The following is a 26,215-nucleotide window of genomic DNA, read 5'->3' as shown; positions in this document are numbered from 1 at the left end:
CACTTTATCTATTTCTTTGAATTAAATGCATGAAGATACATGTTATATATAAGTGCATTTTAGTAAGGCCATCTAAACGTTCAAATCACTGGGACAAGTAAAAAGAGCTGGCCATTCCTGAGGAAGAAATTCAGGACTCACCCTCAGCTGTTGCTGTCTTTGATGTTCTGAATCTTGTAGCTGTTGTTTTAATAGAGCCACACTACGCTGTAATTCTTCAATTGCATTGGATGCCTGCAGGGGTTTAACAAAACCAGGAATTTGTGTCACGTTCCTCATTAGCCTCACAGATACATCTTTAATGAGTTTACATTTATTTCTCACAGGTGGCTGGAAACTGGAAAAAAGTATCAAATTGGGAAAAAACCACATGTACGAGTTCACAACTCTGGATAGGTCACTCGTGTCCGTCCGGTTAACTTAGAAACGTGAACAAAAGCACTAAAAATAGACAATAATAAAACACCCTTGGCACTAACAACTGAAAGAAAGAAAAATACCTTGGAAATTAAATGGAGTAAAGTAGCATCAAAGCTCCCAGAATTCCACTAAATAAATGCAAAAGGCCCCATCTGTCCTATGGCTCTGAGGATTGGCAGATTTAAAACACGAGCCTTTTCTACAAGCATTTACCTTGAAAATTGCATTAAAGTTATACCATATATCTACCTGTGCATATTGGTAGATATCTGGACTTTCTAAAGAAGCACACAAACAAAACCAGCGTATTAATTGTCCCTTATCTGAATCAGCTATGGAAATACCACCTGTATGTACTTATACACACACCAGAATTATCAGACAACTTCAGATGATTTTTCAGCCAAATTTGGGAATGAAAAAGTAAATCACAGTTTGTTTTTTAAACTTATGCCCATGAATAACTTCGGGAAGTGAAGAGTTCTGTGGATTTATTCATAAGCATCACATCTCTATTGAAGAGACCACTTCAACAACATTTTAATGGCTGTTACATGTGGAAGCATACCTTAGCTGCAGAGAGAGCATGTTCCTGCTTTATGAAATTTATATCAACATCATATTTACTTTGTAGTTGCTGAATGTTCTTCTCGTATTCCTGTATAATATGGTCCTTGTCTTTCTGAAGGGAGCTGTGCCTACAAGTAGTAAGCAAACAGAATATGGAAATTGCTTTCATATTTTGGCATTTTACCTGCTCAGTATCAATTCTAGAGTATGCACGTCTGCCTGCACCACGTGCTTGTTGTAGCAGAATGAAACACTTGTAAATAGTGGAGGGATAACATCCTCCTTCCGGTGCTCACTTGGGTCAGTTCCCAAATGAGTTTTACATCAATTAATACAGTGTTAAAACCAGCAACAGCCGATGAATTACCTTGCTTTCGCTTCCTGAAGTTCAGAGCGCAGCACCTGGTAACGCTGTTCTGCATCAGCCTTTTCCTGAGATAACTTTTGACGCTGTAAATTACTATTTTCTGCCTCCACAGTCAACTGCTGGACACGAGCCTCCAGTTCTTTGACAGTCTGGTTCTGAAAGAGCAGGTTGAGAAAACACCAGAATAAATTAGGGGATGCTCCTGTTGTTACTCAGTAGCCTAAAGCAACAAGGCTCTTTGGTGGTCCAGAGACACAAGAGTTACAACAGCAGAAGTGTCATCAATCACGACCGTAAATTCTATGTTGTATATAAATATATAAATCTTCAAAATACGGAGGCCTATTCCCCCCTGTAAAGTAACAAATCTTCCTCCCCAAGCGAAAGAATGTGTGCAATTGATTTCTATATTCCTAATCTTTTAGGATGGGAGACGCAACAAACGTTTCTAAGGAAAACTGCAGTGGATGCACACAAAGCATTTTTAGACCTGAGTGTGTTACCACTAGCACATCCTAGCACAACCTGCATGTGGGAAGGGGTATTTGAGGAAAAATCTATATCTAGAAGATTTTACTGATTGTTATGGTGATGAGCAGCTATAAAAGTCAGCCAGGAAACATATTAAACTGTACAGCACTCAGGGGAATCTGTAGCTCTTTCATGCTGAAATATTCTTCAGAATACTCCTACAACCATCATATGTTTACAGACATACAAATATATATCTCTTAAACTCCTAAACTAAAACAAGGAGCAATGCACTAGGGTTCCTAAAGAATGATAGATTTAAACAACTGCATTTTATGTGCACGCTTTGGAAAAACCACATCCAAGGATGTAAACTAAAAGATACTGTAATACGTGCTATGGATTCGGAGGATATAAGAAGGTTGTAATACAAATGCTGCATTAACAGTGCAAATGCTACCTAGTTGTGATGGAAATCAATTAACAATATCCACTGATCACCTTGTAAGGTAAGTGTACCGTCTCCATTTCATTACTAGAAAATGGCACACAGAGAAGGGAAGTGTTGTGCATAATCTGTATCAGGACTGAGAGTGCATTCCCTCAAGTGTCTGCTGGTTTACCTTTCCCTAACCTACTTCTCCCCATCATTTATTTAATTACAGTGATTTCCTTACGACAATTTACAAACATCTGTTAAAATGTGTATTTTTTTCCCAGAACTTCATCCTGTAATATAAGCAATTTCAACATGAGCAGAATGAGGACAGGCAAGTAGCATGAGGTTACTGCTTCCCATTCTTCCCTACCTTTATGTTAATAAGCATGGAAGTGAAAGAACTCCCAGAGCTGGAGTCAAAAACTAAGATGCAGCTGCCCTTCCAGGATGTGTCATAGTTATTTTTACATCAACAAAGGTCCAAAGGGAAGTGGAACAGTGTTTTCACCCTCTGCTAAAGTAAAATCAAAACAGCCATCTGCCGTCTCGAGCCAGCGCCTCAACTGTCACATAGAATCATAGAACGGTTTGGGTTGGAAAGGACCTTGAGATCACCCAGTTCCAACCCCCAGTAAGCACAGGACTGTTAAATGAGCCTGGGGTAATGCAAGAACCTCACACAGCCAGAGTGGTCACCTGAACTTCACCAACTGGCTTAAGATACTTCAGAAACAGTGCAGCAAAGGTTTCCATCACTGCAAAGCCGGCTGCATGGTGGGGGTTTGGCTGGGATTTTTTTGTGGTTTGGGGGCTTTTTTTGTCTATTTTGGGGGTGGGGTTTTGTTTGTGGGGTTTTTGGTTGTTTTTTTTTTTTTTTTAGAACAAATACAAAAAAGCAAGCAGGAAAGAAAGTTACCAAACATTGTAATTCCTTCCCAGCCCCCAGCCCTCAAGGAAGTTAATACATGTTCAATGCACAAACCCCTGCTTATCAGTCCTATGGTATTAAATAGTTCAGCCAATTTCAGTTGCTAACAGCGCTGGCATTCTTAACAATGTGAAACTCTGAACAAGGGAACTCTGAAATACCAACAAAACCACCAAAAATCAGGAGAGAGAAAGAAAGAGAGAAAAAAGAAAACTAATTTCCAGTGACAGACTCGTCTTTCATCTTAAGCCGTGCCTTGAACTCTACCTTGTTTAATTATTAAATCAGAAGCTGCTCAGCAAGATCTGTCTAGTTTTGATGGTTCTTAAATTCAATCTTGCTGACAGACTGTGTCCATTTTCCCTCTGTATTTACTGTTACCTATGCCGTGATCTGAATGCTAATTCTGAAATACAACATTCACTAATAAAGGAATAAATTTTGTTTGACATAGTCTTTCCGCTCATCCCATTTTTTTCCTACCTCATCCTGATAAAAAGTACAGGATGCTTTCTTGAGGATACCTGTTAATTTTTTGCCTTTTTACATCATTTATACAGCAGGCACAAAATCCTGCTTACATGTTTCTAATTATTCTAGGAAAGAAATGCAATACATTGGAATAATGCAATAATTATTAAAGTATGGTTTATTTGCTCTTTAATCTACCAGAAGCATTTGATCACTCAAAGACTCAAAGTGATAAGTAAGAAGACACATGTACTTATGAAAACAGATGTACTATCTACATCCTTATTTATAACTTGAATCAAAGCCAGTAAGAAAAGCTAGTCCTTCAGCACAAACACATACCTGAGCAACATTCACTGAAGGGCTGTACTTCAATGAGTTTTACCTGGGAGAAAATACTTGGTTGGACTGGCTTCCAGGCCACTGTTCTCTCCCAACAGAGAACAACTGCACTGCACTACCAAAACCACTGCTCAGCCCAACAGTACTTACATACACAAGTGCATGAAGTGCGCACATTGCACAAGACACTTGCTATTGTGACATATTTACAAGTAACTTACAGTTGACTTTATCTGTTCCAAATAATCTTCCTCCATCTTGTCAAGACGAGTGTTGGTGTCCTCCAGCAGCTCCTGCATATCTTCTGTGTGCTTCTTCCGGATATTGAACTTCTCCTTTTCCATTTCAGCCACTGCATTGTGAAGCTACATCACAAAAATGTTAGGACATACGTGGTATATAAAACCAGCATTCATAAATATCATATTATTATACCATAGAAATAGAATAACTGAGAAGCAGAGGCCACATTTCCGACCTCTACAACAAAGCTAGATCATTGTCTCACTAAATAGGTCTACTATGACTCTACAAAGCAGTTATTTAGGAGTACGAGCAAGTCATAGAATCATAGAATAGTCTGGGTTGGAAGGGACCCTCAAAGGTCACCTCGTCCATACCCCCTGCAATGAGCAGAGACATCTTCCACTAGATTAGGTTGCTCAGAACCACACTGAGCCTGGCCTTGACTGTCATTTAAACGTGTAAGTAATTTTCAAATGTGTGGAGGATTGGCTTGTCGAAAAAGGTCAAAAGGTCACGCTCCCATCAACGAGCTGAAACAAGACATCTGTGTAGAACATGGTGCAAACCTCTCACGCCAGATAATGAGGAAATGAAGGACACCGGCAAACAGCAACATACTATGACCAATCACAGCCAAGGCCACTAAGTGATAAGTGCATGAGAAGGAGGATGGTGGGGGGTGTGCACGGTGTAGCTGCAAAAAATGTAGAAGCTATAAACCAATGATCTTGTAACATGTAGAAGCTACGAACCAATGATCTTGTAACATGTAAAAGCTATAAGCCAATGATCTCTCTGTAACCAAACTATAAACATGCAAGCAAGGTATATAAGTATCCATCTGCTTAGCAATAAACGAGACTTGTTGGTCATCATCTGATGAGCTCATCTCCCGGCGATTCCCACACAAATGCATAACTTCATCCATGCAGAATGCTAAACCACATTTTTGCCACTCTGATACACTATTTGCTTGCATATTTTAAACTGAACACCAATGGGTGTTGCACAAAATTAATGACTTCCTATTACAGAAACACTAATACTCTCGCCACTTACTTACATTGCTGGTTTATCTGCCTCTCAATTTGTAAGAAGCTGGAGAGCCCTGGCTAGCTACTTGTCTAATAAAAGGATTATTTTTGTCATTACTAATGCTTGATTTATATTCTAAACACCAGTGGCCTCTCTTTCTAGTTAAGCAGCCTTAAATCTAAGTTTTCTGTCTAAACAATAGTAAAGAATAATGTCACGTGAAATTAGCATACAAAACTTGTCTGGGGCATTGGTTGTGCAACAGCTACTGTGCATTTCTCAAGTTTCTAACAAATCCGTTTCAGAGTTGAAGGAAAAAACCGCCATATAGACTATGAAAGCATCTTTCTAAATGCACTGCTAAAGTCAGGCTAATTTTCACAAATATAGAGGCTTCTCCCCAACATATGGAGAAGCAGAAAGTTCTTAATTACCCTGCCTACTGCCAGAGCAAAGCATTTTTATCATGTAGAATTCTGGAGGTGTCTGTGAATCTGGACCATGATTTAACAGACTTCAACAGTGTGAACTTAACACGGAAGCTTTCATCCAGAAACTCGTAAGGGTTTTCTATTCCACAATTGTACGATTCTATGATTCATCCAGAGGAGAAGAATGCTAATAAATTATGGCAAATATCATGCGTATACTGTGGGGTTCAGAAGATCTGTTGAATTCCAGATCCTTTAAAAAACAATCAAGGAAAACAAATAAATCAACATTTCATCTCCAGGTGCATGAGCTATAAACAAACCCCAAAATCCCTACCTCCTGTACACCAGACTACAATAATATTTGCGTTATTGTCAGCAACATCTATTCAAACAGCTTGCATCTATATACAGAAGGAAGTAATTATAAAGTTATTAAAATATTGTTACTGTAAAAGTTAAAGCTTTTACTTTATTTCCATCGTAATTCCCACTATATCCACTTTTTTTCCATTAGATACACACTCTGATTTCACTTCTGTAATTCCATGAAGTTAATATTAGCATTTCAATTTGCCCTCTTGTTTGCACACTGGCATCATTGATGACAGCTACAGCTGGAGGAACAGCACTTGCCAGGTAACTGCAAAACGGGGAACGACCTCGGGCTGAAAGTAACGCTCCTCTAAAACAAGAAAACCCCACCTAATGCTGAAGCTTCAAGGACTTTAGCACAAAGGACAAGATTTATGACTTAGCTCTTACAAGACAAGAATTAAAACCGACATCACTTCCACACACAGAGCTGCAAAACCCCATCTGTGAGGGAGGTGGTGTTACCCTTTTTGTGACCCTTCCTCTCCTGAGAGGGGCAAGGAAGAAAATACCAACAGTAATCGGGAGAAAGGTGAAGCTGTCTCACCATAAAGATGCTTTCCCCTCTGCTTTGCTGCTGGCTTGAGTGTAACAATACATAAAAACACACTGAAGAATTCATGACCCATTGCAAAAGGAAGAGTTCAAAGGAAGCAGTGTGGCAGCAGGTAGCAGCAGGTTTACTGAGATTAAAACTCCATGTCAGGTCAACCAGAAACAAACAGTTCCCTAATACGTCCTGGGACTTGCCAAGAGGGCCAGATGAACCCCAGGAATAGAGTGCCCAGCTGCGGGGTGCAGGGGTGTGAGCATTAGCAAAGAGTCTGGCAACATCACCCCAGCAACAAAAATAAGATCAGCAGAAGAAAATAGCCCTAAAAGTAAGTATTTCTTCTATTTCAATTTTTAAGCAACAAAATCCATTTTCCCACATATGCACTGTAGGAATCTTTCAAAGAAAGCAAGTTATTCCTTACCCTTTTCTCCCACTCATTGTTCAAAGACTCATTGCTTTGCTCACACATCTTCTTTAACTCCACAATCTGCTTCTCTTTCGCTTCTCTGATGACTTGCGACTCACGAAGAAGGGTCTGAACTGTCAAAAATGGGGAAATAAAACAACCATTCAAGACATACCTCTGGGATTTGCCAGTGTTGGCAACAGATGCAATTGGGTTATATCAGTTTTCCAATTGACCTGGCTTTCTGATGGCTTTTTTGCTCTTAAAAATACTTAATGCACATGCTCCTGGAAAATGTAGCACTGAAGAGTCTATGTTCCCCTTCTTTATTTACCAAATATTTCCTAGTGAGTTTTCCTTACTGAAGGAGTAAATATACATCAAAATCCTGTATAACCTAAAGAAAACAGGCATTTCTACCCTGAGTTTACGTGCATCTTTAAGAGAGAAGGTTCTTGTGAAGGTTCAATGCCCAAGATATACAAGGAAATTAAGTTCCCCAATTTAAGCGATTGAATCAAGAATTCACAGTCTGACAAATTCTATGGAAAACAAAGCAGGTACATATCCACTTTTCAAAAGTCACTGATTATTTTCACTCTCTGACATGAGTGCAGGTGACTTGAACACAACCTGCTATAGCCGAGCGCAACCAACGGAAGCACCATATCCCTTCTTGGACAATTTACTTTGACAAGGAGCAGGAAACAATATACATGGAATTCACTTGCTTTTAGTACGCAGGTTGCCAGACTTGTGGATTATTTTACATTGTGGTTTAGTCCATAGTGTAAATGGACTCCAAGGAATTCTAAAAGAAAATAACATACGGAAACTGCTGACAAGCCACACTCAGGCCAAGTTTGCGCTTATGACATATTCAGGACGACTACTCATGTTTGAACACTTGCTGTAAGAGTCCTAAATATGTTGTGGTTTGATTAAAATGTACTGAACGTATAAATAAATTAACCTCGAGCCGGAGATTCCAGAAGGTTTGAAATAAGTGGTCAAAATACTTGGGAATCATCAAAGAAACTTTTTCTGGTGACGCTCATGAAACCTGTGGGTATGAAATAGAACAGCATCACGCTGCCTCTTGGAAAATATGGTTTGGAAAATGGACAGCAAAGATAACCAGGCAAACCTCTAAAAACCTAAAGGAAAGAGGTCAAGACCTGCAAATGAAGAGGAAAGGGATATCTGCACCTAGAAGGAACATGTAAGCCCATAGCCACAAGAAGGATGCAGCACAATACCACCATGCAGAAATCCATCACCATGAAGATAAAAAGCACCTTTGGTCTCCAGTTTTCTAATGGTCTCCTCAGCTTCACTTTGTTTGGTTTTGTAGAGGGACTTCAAGGCTTCTATTTCATCATTCTTTCTATCCAAAATCTGTAGGGAAAATTCATAATACTTTATAAGAAATCCAAAAAACTCCATAACTACAATGAGTACACAAGTAATAGACGCTGATCTCTGTCAATGGAGCGCTTAGGTCAAGCAGGACGAGGTGATTAGATCTTCACAGCTAAGTCTGCCAAGTCCTAAACAAAGGATTGACTTAGGTGAATGTAGGCAGCAATGTTGACTAAAAAGGACACCCATGTTTTAGGTTGGGCTTTTTGTGTTTTCTTTTAAATTTGGGCAAACCCAATGTTACTTTTGTTGAGCTTGGAAGTTTCATGGTGCTACTACTGCAAATACCAAGGATTTGTTTCCTTTTTCATTCTTATGTTGCTTAATACTATTTAACAGCATCTACAATTTCACCAGCTTTAAGAAATAAGTAACTGGTGAACTGCATTACACTCACCAAGTGCAATTCCTTGCGTGTATTCCATGAAACAATGACTAGGAATAGAGCAAGTAGATGAGGTGTAACTACATCCACTGTTCTGTACGCGCTGATTTGGGGGGATAAAAAACGCTTGAATATTTGCACACTTTGAGATAGAATTTTAATTTAAACTTTGTGTTTCAGATAAACATTAAAGTCAGAAATTTTATAACAGTGCCCCAAATCTCGCATCAGCAGAAGCTTTCATCTTAAAATAATATTACCCCATCTGCATTAAATGTTTTGTGTCTTGCAAGATTAATATGACACTATTTAACCTCTTCTAAAATATCCAACGTTATTAAACAACTTCAAAAGACTGAATTCTAACATCAGTTAAGGAAAGGCTGACAACTCCAGGGATGAGAAAGCATTGAGAACTCTTTCTTATTCTCAAAAAGCCGTTTCCTTTAGGCTCTCGGCTTTGCTAGCCAGTTGTGCTTGCAGACTTTGAGACCAGATGAGCCAAATATGCACCTGACCAAATATTAACATCCTTTCAGGAGGCTTTGATGTGTCATAGTGTTGTGGCAACTCACTTCCTCCAAGTCTGTGACTCAGCCTTAAGAAACAACACAAGAGGTACTCGGTAATGCAAAGCTTACAGCAGGATCAGTCACCACAACCCTGATGCTGAGCATCTAACAGGGATCTGAGTGCTCAGGAGGTGCTTAGGACCTGGCTGAATTTTATCCCACATGTATAAAACATGGCATTAAAAGTAACAGTATGGTCTTTGAGAGGCTTTCTATAATCTTCCCCAAAGTGGTGTTACCCAACACAATAAAGACAAATCCAACCTAACCCAAAGGAAGTGTATCTGGTGTCACTTTATTGCTGTGAAGAATTAAAAGCCACATAGAGCTTTTACAATGCAATAACATAAATAACGAACTGTTTATTGACCAGCCCATGCTTTAAGCTACAGTGTCAAAATGGAGACATAAGAACAAGCCCTACTCTGTATTAATAGGAACACATGGGATACACTTGTGGATTTTCCTACTGTTATTTTTTGCATTCTGTCCATAAAAATTTAATTAAGTGGTTTTGTTCCCATTTTTCTATAATACAAGCGCTAGAAGAGAAATCAGGGGCTTACATTTCATCAGCATAGGAATCCACAGAAGCTGTTAGGCTGGTAGAATAGGTTGTCTTGTTCAAACAAACAAATCACCTTGTATTTTCATCTGTTCTCTGCACGTGTTTCTCTTTTCCTAAGTTTATGTTATCATAGAATATTCGGCATTCCTATCAGCTTACGAAAGTGTTACCTACAATCTTACTTTCAAGGAACATTAACTGCAACTGTGAAGAAGTTAAAGTACAAGTGCTAATTCTTTATTATAGTCAGATTCTCCATTAATATAGTCACTTGGGAAAAAGATACCGGCATTTCTTACCTTTTGAACATCAGCATCATGCTTCTGCTGTAATTTAAGTTTGTCTTCATGAAATTTACCTTCCGCTATTTTCATTTTAATGTCCAGCTTTAAAAGCAAAAGAGAGATATAAAACTGCATTAAGAGCAAATTACACTAATGACCTATATACAACTTTTGAATTATTCACGTGCGTATTGAGAAGCGAACAGGAAGTCACTAACAAACGACTGCTATGAAAAACTTTATATTCAGTTTCTTGGTATGTTCCCATTTATTTGCTAAGAGTGTTAGAAAAGATGTCAACCTGAACGTAGATGTTTTAGTTGGCAATAAAACCAACTGCTACTGCCCAGAAAAAGCTATTGTCCTTTATTTAAATAAACACTCCAGAATGAAGCTTTTAATACTTCTGTTAATACACCAAGTACAGTAAACTTGCTTTTATTCTAGAGGCAGGTGTCACATTTATACAAAGAATGTCCTTTAGCCCGGATGCGTGTTTATTTGTGTTTGTTTTCTATTATTCATCCACATCATCAACACATTTCCTTTTCAAGGTTACTTAGAACGGAATTAAGGATATCACTGCTGGATTTCATTGCTAACATGCATTTCCTGCTTTTGCTTGTGTTTGTTCAAAGTGGTGTACTTGAACCCTCTGACACAAAAACACATTGCCACTTCTTAGAGACCCAGGCTTCATCTTTAAGGCATTGCTAAATCTGCTGCATATTTTCACTGTGTCAGTCCTCAGGACTGCAAACATGACAGGTATTTTGTGTTTCTGTCTTCTAGAAAACCCAAGCGACACCTCAAGTTCAGATTCAGGCTATTCCCCTTCTACGTTTAATCACTGCTTCTGTTCCCAAAGCAAAGTGGACAGAAAAGCCTCCTCAGAGTGACGGATCCCAACAACCTCCCTTGCTTGCAGAGAGCATCCCAACAACCTCCCTTGCTTGCAGAGAGCATTATTCATTCTGACTTCATTTGTATTCCTTTGACTTCTCAAAAGTAGCCATTCAAGAACGAATCTTTATCTAACACGTACAAACAATAAACACGTGGCAAGTTAAGTTCTTCCATCTGAGTACTTTGTGTTAGGTTTGTTTATTGTGACTTGGAAGTGAGCTACAGAAATCCAAGTCAACTTGGGAATGCAAAACGCTGTGCAGTAACTATAGGCTATTCCTCGAGAACTGAGAACAGAAGCAGGAAGAGCAGCAAATTCTTTCCATTTCCAGACTTCACATCCACTGATACCCAAAGCAGACGCCTGCTTATTACACTGCATACAAAGAGGCCACCTCTCTCCCCAGACTAAATAGGTACACAGTCTTATGCAAATTACCAGGGGGGAAGAAGTTAGCTTGACAATTAATCCAAAGAAAACAGATCATATTCTGAGCTGTCAGCCACCTCTTTTATCACCTAGAAATAAGCATCACAATAAAATGCATGTTCTATTCATGAAATAGACTCATATGTATATATGAAAAGAAATGTATGCATATATCCCCCTAACAAAGTGACATTGTAGGAGAAAATCTTAGTACCAGCTGATAAATAAATGTTGATTTTAAAGAAGAGCGCAGCAAATCCACTTCCACATAGACAGTTTGTGAACATTCCATAAATAAACATGAAGGTGTTGTAAAAACACAAATACTAGAAACTAAACATGAAAGAGACTCCAATCTACTTGAATTACATTAAAAGCTTATGAATTACTGATGTATAGCTATTGTACTCACATAGCTATTAAATCCACACAAACACATTACATTTAAAACTCATTAATAAAGTGATGAGGTTTCGGCTGATGTAAATTAGTCCTCAGTGGTTTGCATCAGCTGAAATCCGGTCCACATATTATTAGTCTATAGGTTGAAAGAACATAAAGATCAATCAAAAGCTAAAATTTGCCTTGCATTAAATATGGACATGGATTTCCCAGTGATGGTGACTGGTCTCGGCCATGTAGCTGTTTTGCCACAGGTTGGCAGCAGAAATCCCTGCACCTGAAGCTGGCTCCCACTCCTGGCCATTAACCTCCCACTTAGCACCAGTCTTGCACTTCCACTTGTTCTCATTAATTTTAATTCATTCATCCCAGTGCTCCCAGTAGAACAGCCATGCCTTAACCCTAGGGTTTGGGACTGCTTTCCAAAAAGGCGAGGGTAGTTGCAACCAAGCAACGTGAAAAATGTGTCCAAGATGCGCAAGTCAGCTCTTAATGAAGGCCAACGCTGTAATAGCAGAACAATTACTTCATATTAAAAAAGAAATATCTCTCTTCTCTTGAAAAGTCCCAAAGACCAACTCCTCACCAGCTGAGGGCTCAGAAGGCGACACCTTCAAAAGCGCCCATGGTCCTCAACTTCTATAAACGCAATGAAATCCTGAAGTTTCAGCGCTCCGTTTTTACTGCCCGGTTTGCTTCATCCACAACTTCCATGATTGTGTCCCTTTAGGGGACTCCTCACATTTACTTGTGTATCTGAAATTCAGCAGTTGATGTGCACACAGGTTTCTAGTCTTAAGAGGAAAGTTGTATTCGTAATGAGTAACTGGTAAAACAGCAGAATAAAACAGGAGACTCTCAAACATCATTTCAAGTTTCTAATGCTCCACAGTTCCACGACACACACGTATCTTCACACATCAAGTTTTGGAAGTGTTCATTTGAGCATGTGCTGTCAAAATAAAGATATATCGGTTTAAAAGCCCTACACTTCATATTTTCTCTGTGGAAAACAGCTGGAAAAGCCAAAAACATCCATACAACAACCCAGCGTCCTACAGCAAAGCCTGGAGTACTGGCTTCAGGTCAAAATCTGCTTTTTGACCCACCCTTTGCATAAGACGGAATTCCAACCTCACCACATAAGGAGATAAAAAAATTGAGTCATGTAAACACATTTTTCACAGTGATCTCATGAAGGCTGGGGATGAAGTAAATGGGCTCATCACAAGTGGGAGTGAAGCTTCTCCCCCTTCCATTCTGAAGTTTAAACACGTTAGTAAATACTGATTTCACTAAAGGAGTTATCTTTCAAATGAAAACCATACCACATATCTGTAGTTACCAAATGCCAAACCTCATTTGCTAAGTTAGTCTCAATGTCCTGTGCAACAGCGCCCTGTAACTTTATGTGCTACCCTTCTATACGGCACCCTTTGCACTTCAGCTGTTATTTCATTTATTAAACACATATTGAGAAACAAAATAACCTACCACAGCATCAAAACCCTTTGTGAGTTTTAGAGAAAATAAGATAAAAACGACTTCGTAAAGTCATTCACCTTCTTAGAAGCAATTAACTTCGCTCACGCTCATAAGGTTTAATAGCTTCTATTACTAGTTAAGAGGCAGCAGAGAACCTTAAGTTTCTGGCATGGTACCATTCAGACAAAACCCCCAAACAAAACTAAAGCAAGAATATCTAGCTATAGTGCAGGAGTTTGCAGCTATGTATGAAATGCAGCCATTGCTGTTGCCTGCACATCATTCCTTTGGATTTCTGTCATTGTTTATTCTCCTTACAAAGAGTATGAGGCAATTAAACCCTAAGGCCATGTAAACAACACTGATGTCAAACATCTGTGCTGTCCCTGTTATTTAAAGCCACGGAGGGTGGTATCAACAGAACTGCTTTTAAGTGCCTAGTCACACTTTCTTCCTAATTTAAAACAACAAAACACCACCAAAAGCAGTAAATAGTTACTGAAAACGGGGTTTCATCATATCACTGTCCTGTGCTTCATAGCACGGGTTAGGGGCTGTGAAAAAGTAAATAATAACTGTCAAACAGATAGAGTCTGATCTGCAAATGTCATAAATCCTTGGTGGGGGGGAAGGTGAAATCAGCTTTTGATGACAGAAGAGAACCGTTCGCCTTGTCACCAGTTACAAAAACCTGCAGAAATACTTAAATACCCAATTCGAATCATTCGATTTACAATATCAATCCGAGATAACTTTGAACTACTCCTCGCTGTTCACTTGTCCCTCTTACAGGGAATGCCCTCAGGCCAGAGGTAGCATCCTGAAGGTTTAACATCCATCAGAGAAGCTCTGGCTATTTGACAAAACAGTACTTGTGGCCTGCCAGGGCTTTTTCCAAGCCTGTGAATACATGGGGGAGGGAGGGAGGAAGTGAGGAAGGGGGAGAAGGATGTAAACAATAAATGAGAACTTCAAAGTAAGAGCTAACAATGTGGAACAATGGCTTGTGTATCTTAGAATATAGGGCAAAACTTACTTGTCTTGGTGTTACACAGCTGCTAAAAGAAATCAGGCACAACACAAAGCTTTGATATTTCCATAGAAGAAAAAGGTTTCTTAAGCAAACAGCAACAAAACGCAAAACCAACAAACAGCCAGGACTTTCTACTGAGTTGTGTTCACTCCTTTTTCACATCCAGGGTTATAAAAATAAATACTGATAATTTATACAGAGGTTTAAACTATACAGGCAGACCAAGGCAGGAGATAGCGTCCCTGCAAAGCAGTCAAGATTTATTACACATAAAGACACACTGACTTCAGACAAAAGTAATCTGGGACAATGCATTTCACATCATCATTAACAAGCTATATTTTCTCGGTGTTATTTCTATAGCTTATATTGCACCCACAAAAATATTTCAGATTAGCTTTGAAGTGTATTCATATTTTAAACATTTAGAGCAAGTTAAGAGGCAGAATAACCACCTAAATACCTAAATCACTGTCGTGGAAAAAAAAGGAAGCAGATTCATCCTTTATAACAATTTATTTTAATAGAAACTTCTACAGTACATATAAAGCTTAAATCAGATTGGACTGATCTTCCAGTTTCAAAACTGAACTGCTGAAAAGCTTGCACTGAGTTTACAGTATGCAGAAAAGCACACCCCATTTCCAACTTCATTGCACTCAGATGTCTGTAACCAGCATGCTTGTCACATGATGAATAACTTAATATCGCATCTTATATTTAATGAGCAGCTTCTACCTACTTGCTTAAGCAATTTTGCAGATCAATATCTGCTCTTGAAGTGGTTCTAAGTGAAGAGGGACAAGCATTATAGTATGAAAAGAAAGTGGGAAGGGTCAACTATGTAAGATGCACATTGAAATACACCCCAGCTTTCAGCCATGGGATACACATAGTGATCATATTCCCTTCTCATGACTGCCAAGAGCTGGAAAACCTTCACAATTAAAACAGGCAAAGTGCATTAGGAGAGAAGACTCACCAATGTGCTGTGTCTACAGCAAAGTGAAATGTTCACATCATGACCAAAGTATCAAATATGACCACAGGTCTTAAAAGCACAAAGAGATTTGTAGCATCAAACAAGTGAAACCCACAAGCCAGAAATTGGAATGTAAAAAGACCCTTTATAAACATGGCATTTTGCCCAGATTCAAAGGCCCCTCCACAAAAGTCTATGTTTATGATCTGGACTATATTATTTGACCTAACAAACACTTCTACTTCTCTCCACAAATCTAATCTTCTTTGTATCTTTGCTCTTTAAAACCACTACAGCTGCTACTTCCAGTTCGAATCAGTTTTACAGAGTACTGTGAACAGAAACTGGATATTCACTAAAGGAAAAAATTAATATGACATCGCCCCATTTTTACAGCCACTAAAAATTACAGGCTTTGTCCTAAATCAAATCACACCAGCTTTTAAATGACACTGAACATTAATACACGTTTGCTGTATACAGAAAAATAATTGGACAATTGTTCTTATTCATATGTAAATGTCATCAGTCTCTTGAAGGAGAGAACAATGTATTTTTCCACAGATTTCCAAGCTGGGAATGGTGGGAATAGGGAGCAAAGCATACAGCTTTTTGTGCCAACAACTACAATAACTTGAAATGGTACTTTTGCTCTAAAGGATGTTTTATATAACTAATAAACAAAACATGCGTATTAGCACCACATCGTGTCAACTTGCTTAACAGCTTTATTTGGAGTGGCAAGTGTCCCACTTCTATACGTAACAAAACGCCTGCCACTAGTAGTAGTGCCTCTGACATGAGGAGTACCAAAAAAGCTTAGAACGCTTGGAAATTGTGAAAGCTTATACAGAGTAATAACTTATTTGATGCAGTTTCGTAAGTGACAGCTCAAAACCGCAACAAACCGTATCTTCAATCGCCAGCACTGAAAGCTGAACCCAGCTGAACCTTGTGAACATGCAGAAATCACACTGATTTCAAAGGGAGTTAGTAAAATCTGAGTATAATAGCAGATAGCTTCCTCTAATTCCACACAGCACCAAGTCCAGTGAAGTAAATGAGGCTCTATACACTGAGGCAGCAACACTTTTTACTCCCAGTGTTACTCCTTTTCATTTTTAATATGCTGTATTTCAGCTGCTGCTGAACTTTTTACACTCATTTCAGCATCTCCTAAAACAGTCCTTAAAACTGTGCTCCCACCTTCCTTTCACTAGTGCAACATGTAGCAACAAGAGGCTGTAGTACCTACTTTTAATAGTCAATGGCTTTTCTCCCTTAAAAACCAGAATCCATACGTGTGACAAAAGAAAAAGAATCAAACTTTCTTCTTTTTTCACTAAGAGAGACACACACTTTGAGGTAGAGATTAATCATGCAGGAAAAGATTAATTCCCAGCTGCTTGGCAACCATCTGGACATTCTACTGGTTAAAACACTAGTTTGAATTGCTAACCTACCTCTTTGATCTTTCCCAATGTCTCCAGCACATATGTGCTATAATTAAAGACATAGTCCACAAACTACTGAGAAAAAAAATAAGGAACTGTACATGCCCATATAGAGCTGCATGACCACACCAATTAGCAACAGGAATTATAAATCACAAGTACGTTTATGGAAGCATGTCTCATCCTGACACACACTGTATGTCTCACACCAGGCTAGCAGCACAATAAGGTTTGGGGTTTATGATATTACATTCTGAAGAGTTATCAAAGCAAGGCAGGATGTGATTTCCTCACACGGAAGACAATGGACAACTTGCATATGTTTTTCGGAAGAGGACATTAATCAGGCAGGAATCATGTTAACAGAAGTCAGGATTGCTGTGTTTTTAAACACGAACCAGCAGATCACTATTCAGAATGATTACTTGGTGGTGAGAATCAGTTTACAAGTGAATTGTCAATATAAATCAGACACTGCATTCGAAATAGACATCAGGTTTGTGGATAAAAGAACGTTCAGATGAACCAGAGACTATTTGAAGTCACAATACACACTGCCTGGAATATGTTTAAGGGGAATAAACCATTACATGCCCACATAGCTTCCTTTAGCTGTACTCAGCTCTCCCAATTCCATACACATACTTACCTGTAGCCATCCACCAAGCAGATACACAACATTCATACGCATGAGCACACAAACACTTTTATTTCATTATAATATACAACAGAACAAGACTGATAGATTTTGTTACCAAATATCTGTTTTCAATGAGGAAAAAACCATCAAATCCATGACGTAGCTCAAATCACAATAATGTTATTTTTACATTGGTAAAAGCTCAGTTTAATTACAAGAATCCTTCTTTCAGGACACTGTCTCCATACTATTTATATTTATTGCTTTTAATTTGGCTTGCAATAAACATTTAATTCATGTATTTAAATACTCTGCTACAGAACAGAGCAATTAAGAGGAAGAAATCAAAACCAAAAGGACAGTGCTCACTGCACACCATCTCCAACTGCAAGGAAACATCTTTTTATCTTCAAGTGTGTTTTTCCTTCTCCTAAAACCCCATCTCTTTCCCATGATAACACCTGCAAGTGTTACCCTCCCTCCCACTTGCTTTCCTCCCTGCATTCTTTCCTTTATATCCTATATATAGTCCCTTTTGGGGAAAATCTGTAGTGCAGCCCTTATGCAATTCTCCGCATTTCAAGTCATAATCTCTTGCCAGATAAGCGAGAAGCACAGTAAATCTGCTGCTTTCAACACCTCAAATTCAGAACACTTTGAGCCAGACCAAGGCTTAACCATAACATCATCACTGCAGCGTGCTGATTTTATCTTAACATAAACACATTGCTAGATCCCAACACTTTTGGTGCAGTAATACTATAGGCATGGCTTGATGGTCTTTACAAAGAAAATCTGTGTAATGCAATAAATGGAGTGCTCATTCATCAGAAAAAAGGAGAAAAACATATATAATGATTACAAAGATAAAGGTTCTATATAGCTTTTTTAAACAGGCTGCACCTTAAAGATACAATTCTTGAATACATAATAAAAATCAACTAAAACCTCTTCATTTTCATCTTACTTCTGGTCCTTGACCCATAAAAATGCATTTTCAGGGGAAAAAGAAAAAAAGATGTCTTTTTCCCATTCCCTACACTCTAAGTCACCATTCACTATCCAGCTCATCTCTCCTTTTCCCTGGGCACATGTTCCCTCCTCACAGCCCTCACTCCACGTGACAAAGCAGTGCAAGTTATCCTGCAGGTATTCTGTATCTTCTTGCAAAGTTACCCATTGCCTCCCCCAGAATTATTCCTCCCTCCAGTTGCACTGCACTAACTACTCCTCCAGCTGACATTAGGAAATCAACCATTTCTGCCTGACTGCTTTAGGACACAAGAACCTGGAAAAGCAGCCGCTGCTTCAGTGTCCAAAGACTTTATCACTGGATTTCCAAAAAGCAAACCAGAGAAGTGACAGGAGCAGTGATAAAGCCAACAAAATCATTGTAAATACTCCATGTTCTCAGTTAATAGATGAAACTTCGTAATACAGTTACTGCACAAAGCATCAAGCTTGGCATTTGTCTAAAGCAACATGATTTAGGAGCTGCTATACAGCTCAGTACAAATGTACTCCTGGTATTAATTACAACCTTTAAATTAAAAGGATAAAAAGAGAAAATTATTTCCAATGTTCTTGCCTCAGGTTTGTTCATGTTCCTTTTGCTGAGTCTACACAGATAAATATCTTTGCTTACAGAAAGAAAACAGAAGGAAATGGAGAAAAATGGAAAGAAAAATTAAGGCTGACAAAATGAAAAATGAAGAGAACTTTATAAAGAAACTCCCAAACTCCTTTAAAGGATACATCGGTTGCTTGAGAAAGGTTAAACAAGCATCGTGTTTCATTAATATAGACAAATCTGGGTTCTAATTCCAGAACAATGTCAAGCCCATACTGGAGCAACAGTTATGTTCTGTTGTTCTGAACAATCACAACTAAGAACTTTTCCTCTCCTCCTGCTCTGCTCTGTGCAGTATCGGGTGGCATTCAGGATGACCAAAGGTGAAGTTCGAAGAGACACTTCTTCCTATTTATCTAGATAAGGCATTCAGCCCATCTGTTCTGGTTCGCTGTACTGCTGAAAGCCAACCTATTCCTGTTTTCCTGCATTTTCCTCATTTGAGCACATGATTTTTCAGTAACAGCAAGTTTCCCAAATGGTTTAATCCATGTCAGAAGGATTTGGGGAAAATATGACTAAACCCCACTGCCTGATGATATTCCCATTTTCATAAATCTGGGATGTGGTTATCATTGAAATGGCCATGTGTTCAGCATTACAGGGTCAAAACAGGTGCAGGAATGGTTTATGAACAAAGGTGTAAAGGTTAAAAGCAAAAAAACCACAGTTATCCTATTTTATGTTCTCCAGTTCTACTACAAAGAGGTTGAAAACAGTTAAAGGTTTACCCAAACCTTCGGTAAAGCGCTATTTTTCTGTTAATACATTCACATTCTATAAGTGAAAAGGCTTTATTCTTAATTGAGCTTCACAAACCAAATCAGACGAAAACACATTGAAGTTTTCTACTTAACAGCACACACATGGCAATTGTGAAATACTGTCTATAAACTTTCCAGTTTAAACTAGCCCACAGTCAAGTACCATTAGCAAAAAGGACAGGATTTTTTACTGTGTGGTTTCGAGGATTTTTCCACTGACCCAGCAAAGTATTTGCTGTATTTTATGTAGCTGTTTGTTTAATTTGAAAATAGTACTTACATGACAGCATTGTGCTTTCAATTTACTTTATTTTTTGCTCTATTTTCACATCTTATGAAACCTTGCCTCATCCCAAGGCAATGGTGGTTTCAATATTGTTAATACAAAAGAACAGCCAATATTATACCAGAGAAAGTGAAAGGCACATCTATTATGCAAGTGCCACAGCAGGCTGCTTGGGTAAGTGTTGAATTAGACCAACAGCTATCAACACAAAGCTGACTTTCATATACATTGTGAAGGCCAGGTTGGGTAGGGCTTGGAGCAAGCTGGTCTAGTGGAAGGTGTCCCAGTCCATGGCAGAGGGTTGGAGCTGGAGGAGCTTTAAACACTCTTCCGACCCAAACCAGTCTGGGATTCTACAATTACTTTATGAACAATGGACGTACCTGCAAACCAAATTTAGCCTCCCCTGCATCCCAGTTAAAGACATATCCTAAAGCGTCTTGAAAGTAACCTTAGGAAGGTTACAATTCAAGTGTCCTTACAAGATACCATGTAAGAGGAGGGATAATTTAATGGTTTAGAAATGATGTCAACTTCCTTTCTAACTCCTACCTAATGGAAATAAGGCCTAGATCTGTAGATTTTAAGGTATATAGAAGGTTAACAAAAACTGTCACTAAATCAAGGCTTCCATTGGTTCTGTTAAAAGGTAGTTTGGAAAATTCCTAGAATTCAAACTGTTCTACATTGAGAATTCCTTCAAAGGAAAACTAAATATGTTCCAAAAGTCTTCTTTATTCTCTGAGTAACTGGGAAATACATTCCATATATAATGAAAAGCCCTGGCACTTCAGCAAAAGCTCTCTTCCCTGAGATCTTCTGCCACAAGAAACTGGTTTTGCAAATACCCGATTTCCTGAGAAAATGTCCTAATTTGGGTGTAATCTTCTTTTCCCCAAAAGACTAAAAAGGATCTTACCTCTCTTCGAAACAGCGCCTGCTCATCACGTACAGGGCTGCTTCTTCCTCGGCCCATTTTGGGTGTCATCTGTTGAATGCGAAAGAGTTCAAAACAACTTAATTCAAAGCAGTAACTCCAAATAAAATCCACCCTAATCAGAAATGAAGAATATGAAGCATGTTGTTGTCCCCCTTATAAAATATTGTGGGAATATAGATACATACCAACGACACGGGCATTGGTTTTTCTCGCAAGTATCTTGGATTTTCTAACTGAAAAACAAGTTAGAGAGAAAGTCATCACATCAACAATGTCTTATTATTTCTTCTATAAAGTAAGAAATATCTCCAAATACCCAATAAAGTTTGGAATGACAACTTCTAGTGGTCTGTACCAGGGTGGGAATACTTAACCCAGTAACTCTATCACTCTAAGAACAAAAATTGAACAGCTTTAAGCGTGCCTCTGGTTATACACACCAGTTCAAGAACTGCTTTCCACTAAGATTTGAGTATCTACTAAAACACAGCTTATCTGCAAATCATGTCTCTAGACACACAGCTATAACCTAGAAGTAACACATAAATTAGTTTTCCTGTGCATAATTCTTTCTCCTTTAGAACACTTCAACGATCCCTAAGAAATGAACTCTATGGAATGCAAATGTCCATCTTTTACAAGTTACAGAAATAGGAAATCTTTATAAGGGATCATTCTGCTGGACATGATCTACTCAGCAAGTTTTAAAGTTTTAGTGTTTCCTAATGGAAATGGTTCAAAAATGGCACTTTATTTTTCTCCCCCAACCCCCTGTGGTTGTAAAAATTCCATCAATGCATGTTTTAAAGGAATTTGGCAGCTGAATACCTGGCTTATGCAAAAGATTCTAACTTTATTGGATAAACTTGCATTTAAATCAGTAAAATTAGAATAAATTTACGGATTACAATGATTTTCATCTAGTGTTTTTGAGAAATTACAGTCAAGTGCATTGAAACTATACCCACACATGTAAGCCATAGAGACAAAGCATAAGGAAATATTCATTAACACCACTGTATAATTAAAGCAGCGCTTTTAATCACTATTTTTAAGAACTGAATACAAAACATTGTTCACAACCCACTTCCTCTATCAGACAGCTCTATCTTTTCAATTTACTCCGACAATGAGTCTCAAATATCACATCATAGAGAATGCATGACACCCAAGAAAAGCTTTCAAGGGTATAATCTTGCAAAACGTGGCAGTGAGATCTGGAATGTGAATGTGATAGCAATGCACATCTTACAGCATTCAGTGCATTTTAGTTTATTTTATTTAAGATCAAATTGATCTCTGAGGCATGGTAAATGTATCAAATGCTTGCACTTTCTCCAGTACTATTAAATAAAGTTTTACATTGGATTTATCAGTGAAAGGAAGGCTTAAACCCTATGAAATTTCAATTTGATATAGTGTTATTCATTTCCTATCCTAAAAGGTTATGTAGGATTTCTATATGGTGTTGAAGAGTCATCCTATTTCCCCCAGAAGTAGTTGTAGTTATTCACATTTACCATATCCATTCTATTTCATATTATCTAATATTTTAATGCTGTAATTGAAAGTATAAGAAAACCAATAATTTAACAGATACCCCATTTCTCTATACTGTCAATGAGTTTACCAAAACAGATACATTATACTTTCTTTCATGTAAAGCATCCTGGGTTGGTTATATTTTGGGGTTTTGCGCATGCAAAACACATGCACAGACAGTAGTTCATAAAGGAATCCTGCGTGCACTTACTGCAAAACCAAACTCAATAGTTTTGGACACAGGAGATTGGCGAGGAGAGGAATACAGGAGTGAGAACATCACGGGGCATTAATCACAGCATACAGATAACAGTGATTAGAAAATAATAATAATAATGAAGAGATAGAAATAAGAAGCACAGAAATTCTAAGCCAGAAAAATTTTAGAGGGGTTTCTTTGTTCTACACATTTGTACGTGCAATAGTATTTTCTGTCTAAAAGTTCTCTAATTTTACTAGTATTATACTCTTCCTTCTAGCTTATTTCACCAGCGTCCCCATCCATCCTACACCTCTAATCACCACCTGTACAGAAACCCAGGACCAAAGGCCTGAAGCCAGAAGCTCAAGGCAAACCCTGATCCGACTCCCTGAACCAATAGCAGCCAATAGCACTGAAAGCCTTCCCCAACCAAATTTCAAAGGCTTAACCATTTTCCAGAAGCCCTCTCTCTCATGTAAAATAACGTAATCATTCACTTTTGCTTTTTTAAAGCTGAAAATGATTGTACATATTTACAGTTAATTCCAATCCTTTATCTGACCATGAAATGAAGCCATTTAGTCTTCATTTCAAAACCAAACACTAAGTTATATACTACTTGTTTACAAGAAAGAAAACGCATCTCTAATACTTTGTATGGCCCAAGTCTTGGATTTTTTGATTTGGTAACAGCAGCCATATGTGCTTTGAAGTTAAATGTTCCCACTTTGTTACTTGTTGCGGATTATATCCACTTAAACTGATCTGTAAACATTTAATGCCTCAACATTCATCCTTTTCATGCTGGTCTTCTGCAAAACTTCTTGTTCTCAGAATTCTACCACATTAAAGAGGGAGTATCACAATAAAGAATGCCCCAAAAAAGAAAAAAGCAGCTTGTATTTATGAGAAACATGCAAATTTAAAAATAATAACCAAAAGGTCAAAGACAAACCAAAATACATATGGATGAAACTGAAGGACTGCCATGAGAAGAACAGTAAATCACATGCTTTTTTAAGAGTATGAACCAAATAAATGTCATCATGAAAGACATCTTTATTTGAACTAGAATTGAACTCTAATTTGTAAATACCACTTCTTAACAAAAATGGCATTTTGAGTTTCTTTGTAGGAAAGCTTTTGGATCCTCCTGCTCCGTTAGGCAGTTACACAGACAACTAACCATGTCGCAATTTGTGGGGACTGGCATGGTCACCTTGTAGTATTTGAATCCTCATAAACCAGAGTTGGGAAGGCTTTGGATGATCAGATCCCCATTATTGCACAGAAATAATCTCCTTTATGAAAATATACCCATGCTCCTTAAATTGGAAGAGGAATGGCAGAAGTCTGCATAAGAAAAACACGTATTCCAAAATGGAATTTGAAGGAAATTAGCCATAATCTTTCACTTCAGTATTTTCAATTTCTATTTATTGTAACAACACCTGAAGCAGTCAAAACTAAGCATTTTTGAAGTAAACATTTTAGAGCTACCATCACAAGCAATGAGTGCAGCACTGACAGAAACAAACTGAGCTGAAATGGACTCCCCCAAAAGCAATGACAGCACAGAAAGAGCACAATTTTGAGCACTAAATACTTCTGCAAGACTCATCCTCAGGACATCAACAACATTTCATCCCTTGGGCTGGAAATACCGTACAGGCTTTGTACCCATCATAGCCCGGAAACTTAGACCAAAGCTTCTGCTCTTCGGACACAGTAAATACTGCAATGACGACATTAATGCTTCCAAAGTCACATTTCATTCTTTGGAAGATGTTTATCAAGGTATATTTATCTTCAGTAATGCACGACTGTAGCTTATTACAGCTCAATAACAGAGTCAGAAGGTGACTGGGATATATTAAGATTCAGTGGGTAAGAAAAACCCCAAACCAACACAATTGGATCATCGGGCTTACTGCAAATTCTCCCTTAAGCTTCTTCAAAGACAAAACGGGATTGTTTTCAAAACAAGGATGGAAAAAACACACATGAAAGAGTTAAGAACACTTAAGATTTTGAAATGGTAAACAACTAAACTGAACCTTGCCCTAAATTCTTACTTTAATCTAACAAACCCGGCCAGCCAGCATGTTCCCTACAGAAATAACTGCTGAGTAGCTTCAGGAAATTTGAGTAAGGACATTCTTATCTAACATCATAATTCGCAGGGAAGCTCACTTTAATGCTGCTTCTGCAGTCTTAGTGGAAGGACATTAAAGCACATGAAGATTGTTTGTCAGCATGGAAGTTGAATTGATTTTTTGAAGTCACACCACCACTTGGAGTTCACTGTGGGAAAGTTTTTGCAGCGCTGCTGCCCTCGGAGGCCACAACATATCCAGTAGGTATGTTTACTGTAAGCAGAGAGACTAAGAAACCAAACAAAAGATAATCAGATGGCTTGTACAGAAATGGGTGAGCTTAACTAGACTGGAAAGACACAGGCAGATGTGAGCCAAGTACACAAAACAGGCACAAGGTACACTGCTGCTGTAGCCACCCAGCAATCCTCTGTGCTCACATCTACATTAACCCTGTGTGACAGAAAACTTCTTCAAAAAGAAGAACGTAATGTAAGCCACTGACCATGGCAACTCTTTGGTCTTAGACTTTGGTTTACGTCCTCTTAAACCTTTATTAGGCAATAACATTTCCCATATTAAGAGATGAGCGTCCCAGTTCTTTGTGCTGAAGATCCCCCATTATTTCTGCTAAAGGCTAAAGAGTTAATTCTTGTCCTGGCTGAATTCCAGTGATGAAAAACTGTGTTCTCACTGATTAAAAACCCCTTTGCTGTTTCTGAGGGTACAATCTCTTTGTATGCTTTCAACCTAAAATGAAGTGCTGAATTTCCTGGGATGTTTAAACGAGTTGCTTTGTCACACCTCAAATGGACTACAATTCAGTGACAAGTGAAAATGTATCGGAAGCATCATGAAAAAGTGTATATATAGGCAGATCAGGTAAGAATACGCAGGGATTAAATTCTTTAATGCTCCTTTACATCACTTTAATTTTCTACCCAAAACCTGTGTTTGTCTACAGTCCAAAAAGCTTAACAACAAGAGGAAAGAAAGAAAAGGAAGAAAAAAAAGTCAGTTTAATTCCATTATCCAGTAATTTCTTTTCCTGATACTGCAATATTTAATTATTTCTTGAGACATAACAAAAGGAAAGGTGAGGATGTCCCATTAATGAAATGTACTAAATCTGCAA

At 38.2% G+C, this 26,215-nt stretch overlaps 1 protein-coding gene across 4 annotated transcripts in view; it reads right to left on the bottom strand.

Moving 5' to 3' along the window:
- CEP112 (centrosomal protein 112) overlaps positions 1-26,215 on the bottom strand; it is a 158,731-nt gene that overhangs the window by 118,194 nt on the left and 14,322 nt on the right. For all 4 annotated transcript variants that reach the window (XM_065693275.1, XM_065693274.1, XM_065693276.1 and 1 more), the window contains exons 7-15: positions 21,426-21,473; positions 21,220-21,288; positions 10,304-10,390; positions 8,356-8,455; positions 7,073-7,191; positions 4,230-4,373; positions 1,358-1,512; positions 989-1,118; positions 142-234 (exon numbers count right to left, since the gene is read on the bottom strand). In XM_065693275.1, coding sequence (XP_065549347.1) covers positions 142-234; positions 989-1,118; positions 1,358-1,512; positions 4,230-4,373; positions 7,073-7,191; positions 8,356-8,455; positions 10,304-10,390; positions 21,220-21,288; positions 21,426-21,473 — 945 coding nt within the window. The remainder of the gene's footprint in view (positions 1-141; positions 235-988; positions 1,119-1,357; positions 1,513-4,229; positions 4,374-7,072; positions 7,192-8,355; positions 8,456-10,303; positions 10,391-21,219; positions 21,289-21,425; positions 21,474-26,215) is intronic.

This window comes from Lathamus discolor, chromosome 13 (genome assembly GCF_037157495.1).
Source record: "Lathamus discolor isolate bLatDis1 chromosome 13, bLatDis1.hap1, whole genome shotgun sequence".
NCBI classification, from domain to species: Eukaryota; Metazoa; Chordata; class Aves; order Psittaciformes; family Psittacidae; genus Lathamus; species Lathamus discolor.
This window is presented reverse-complemented; position numbering and strand designations above follow the sequence as displayed.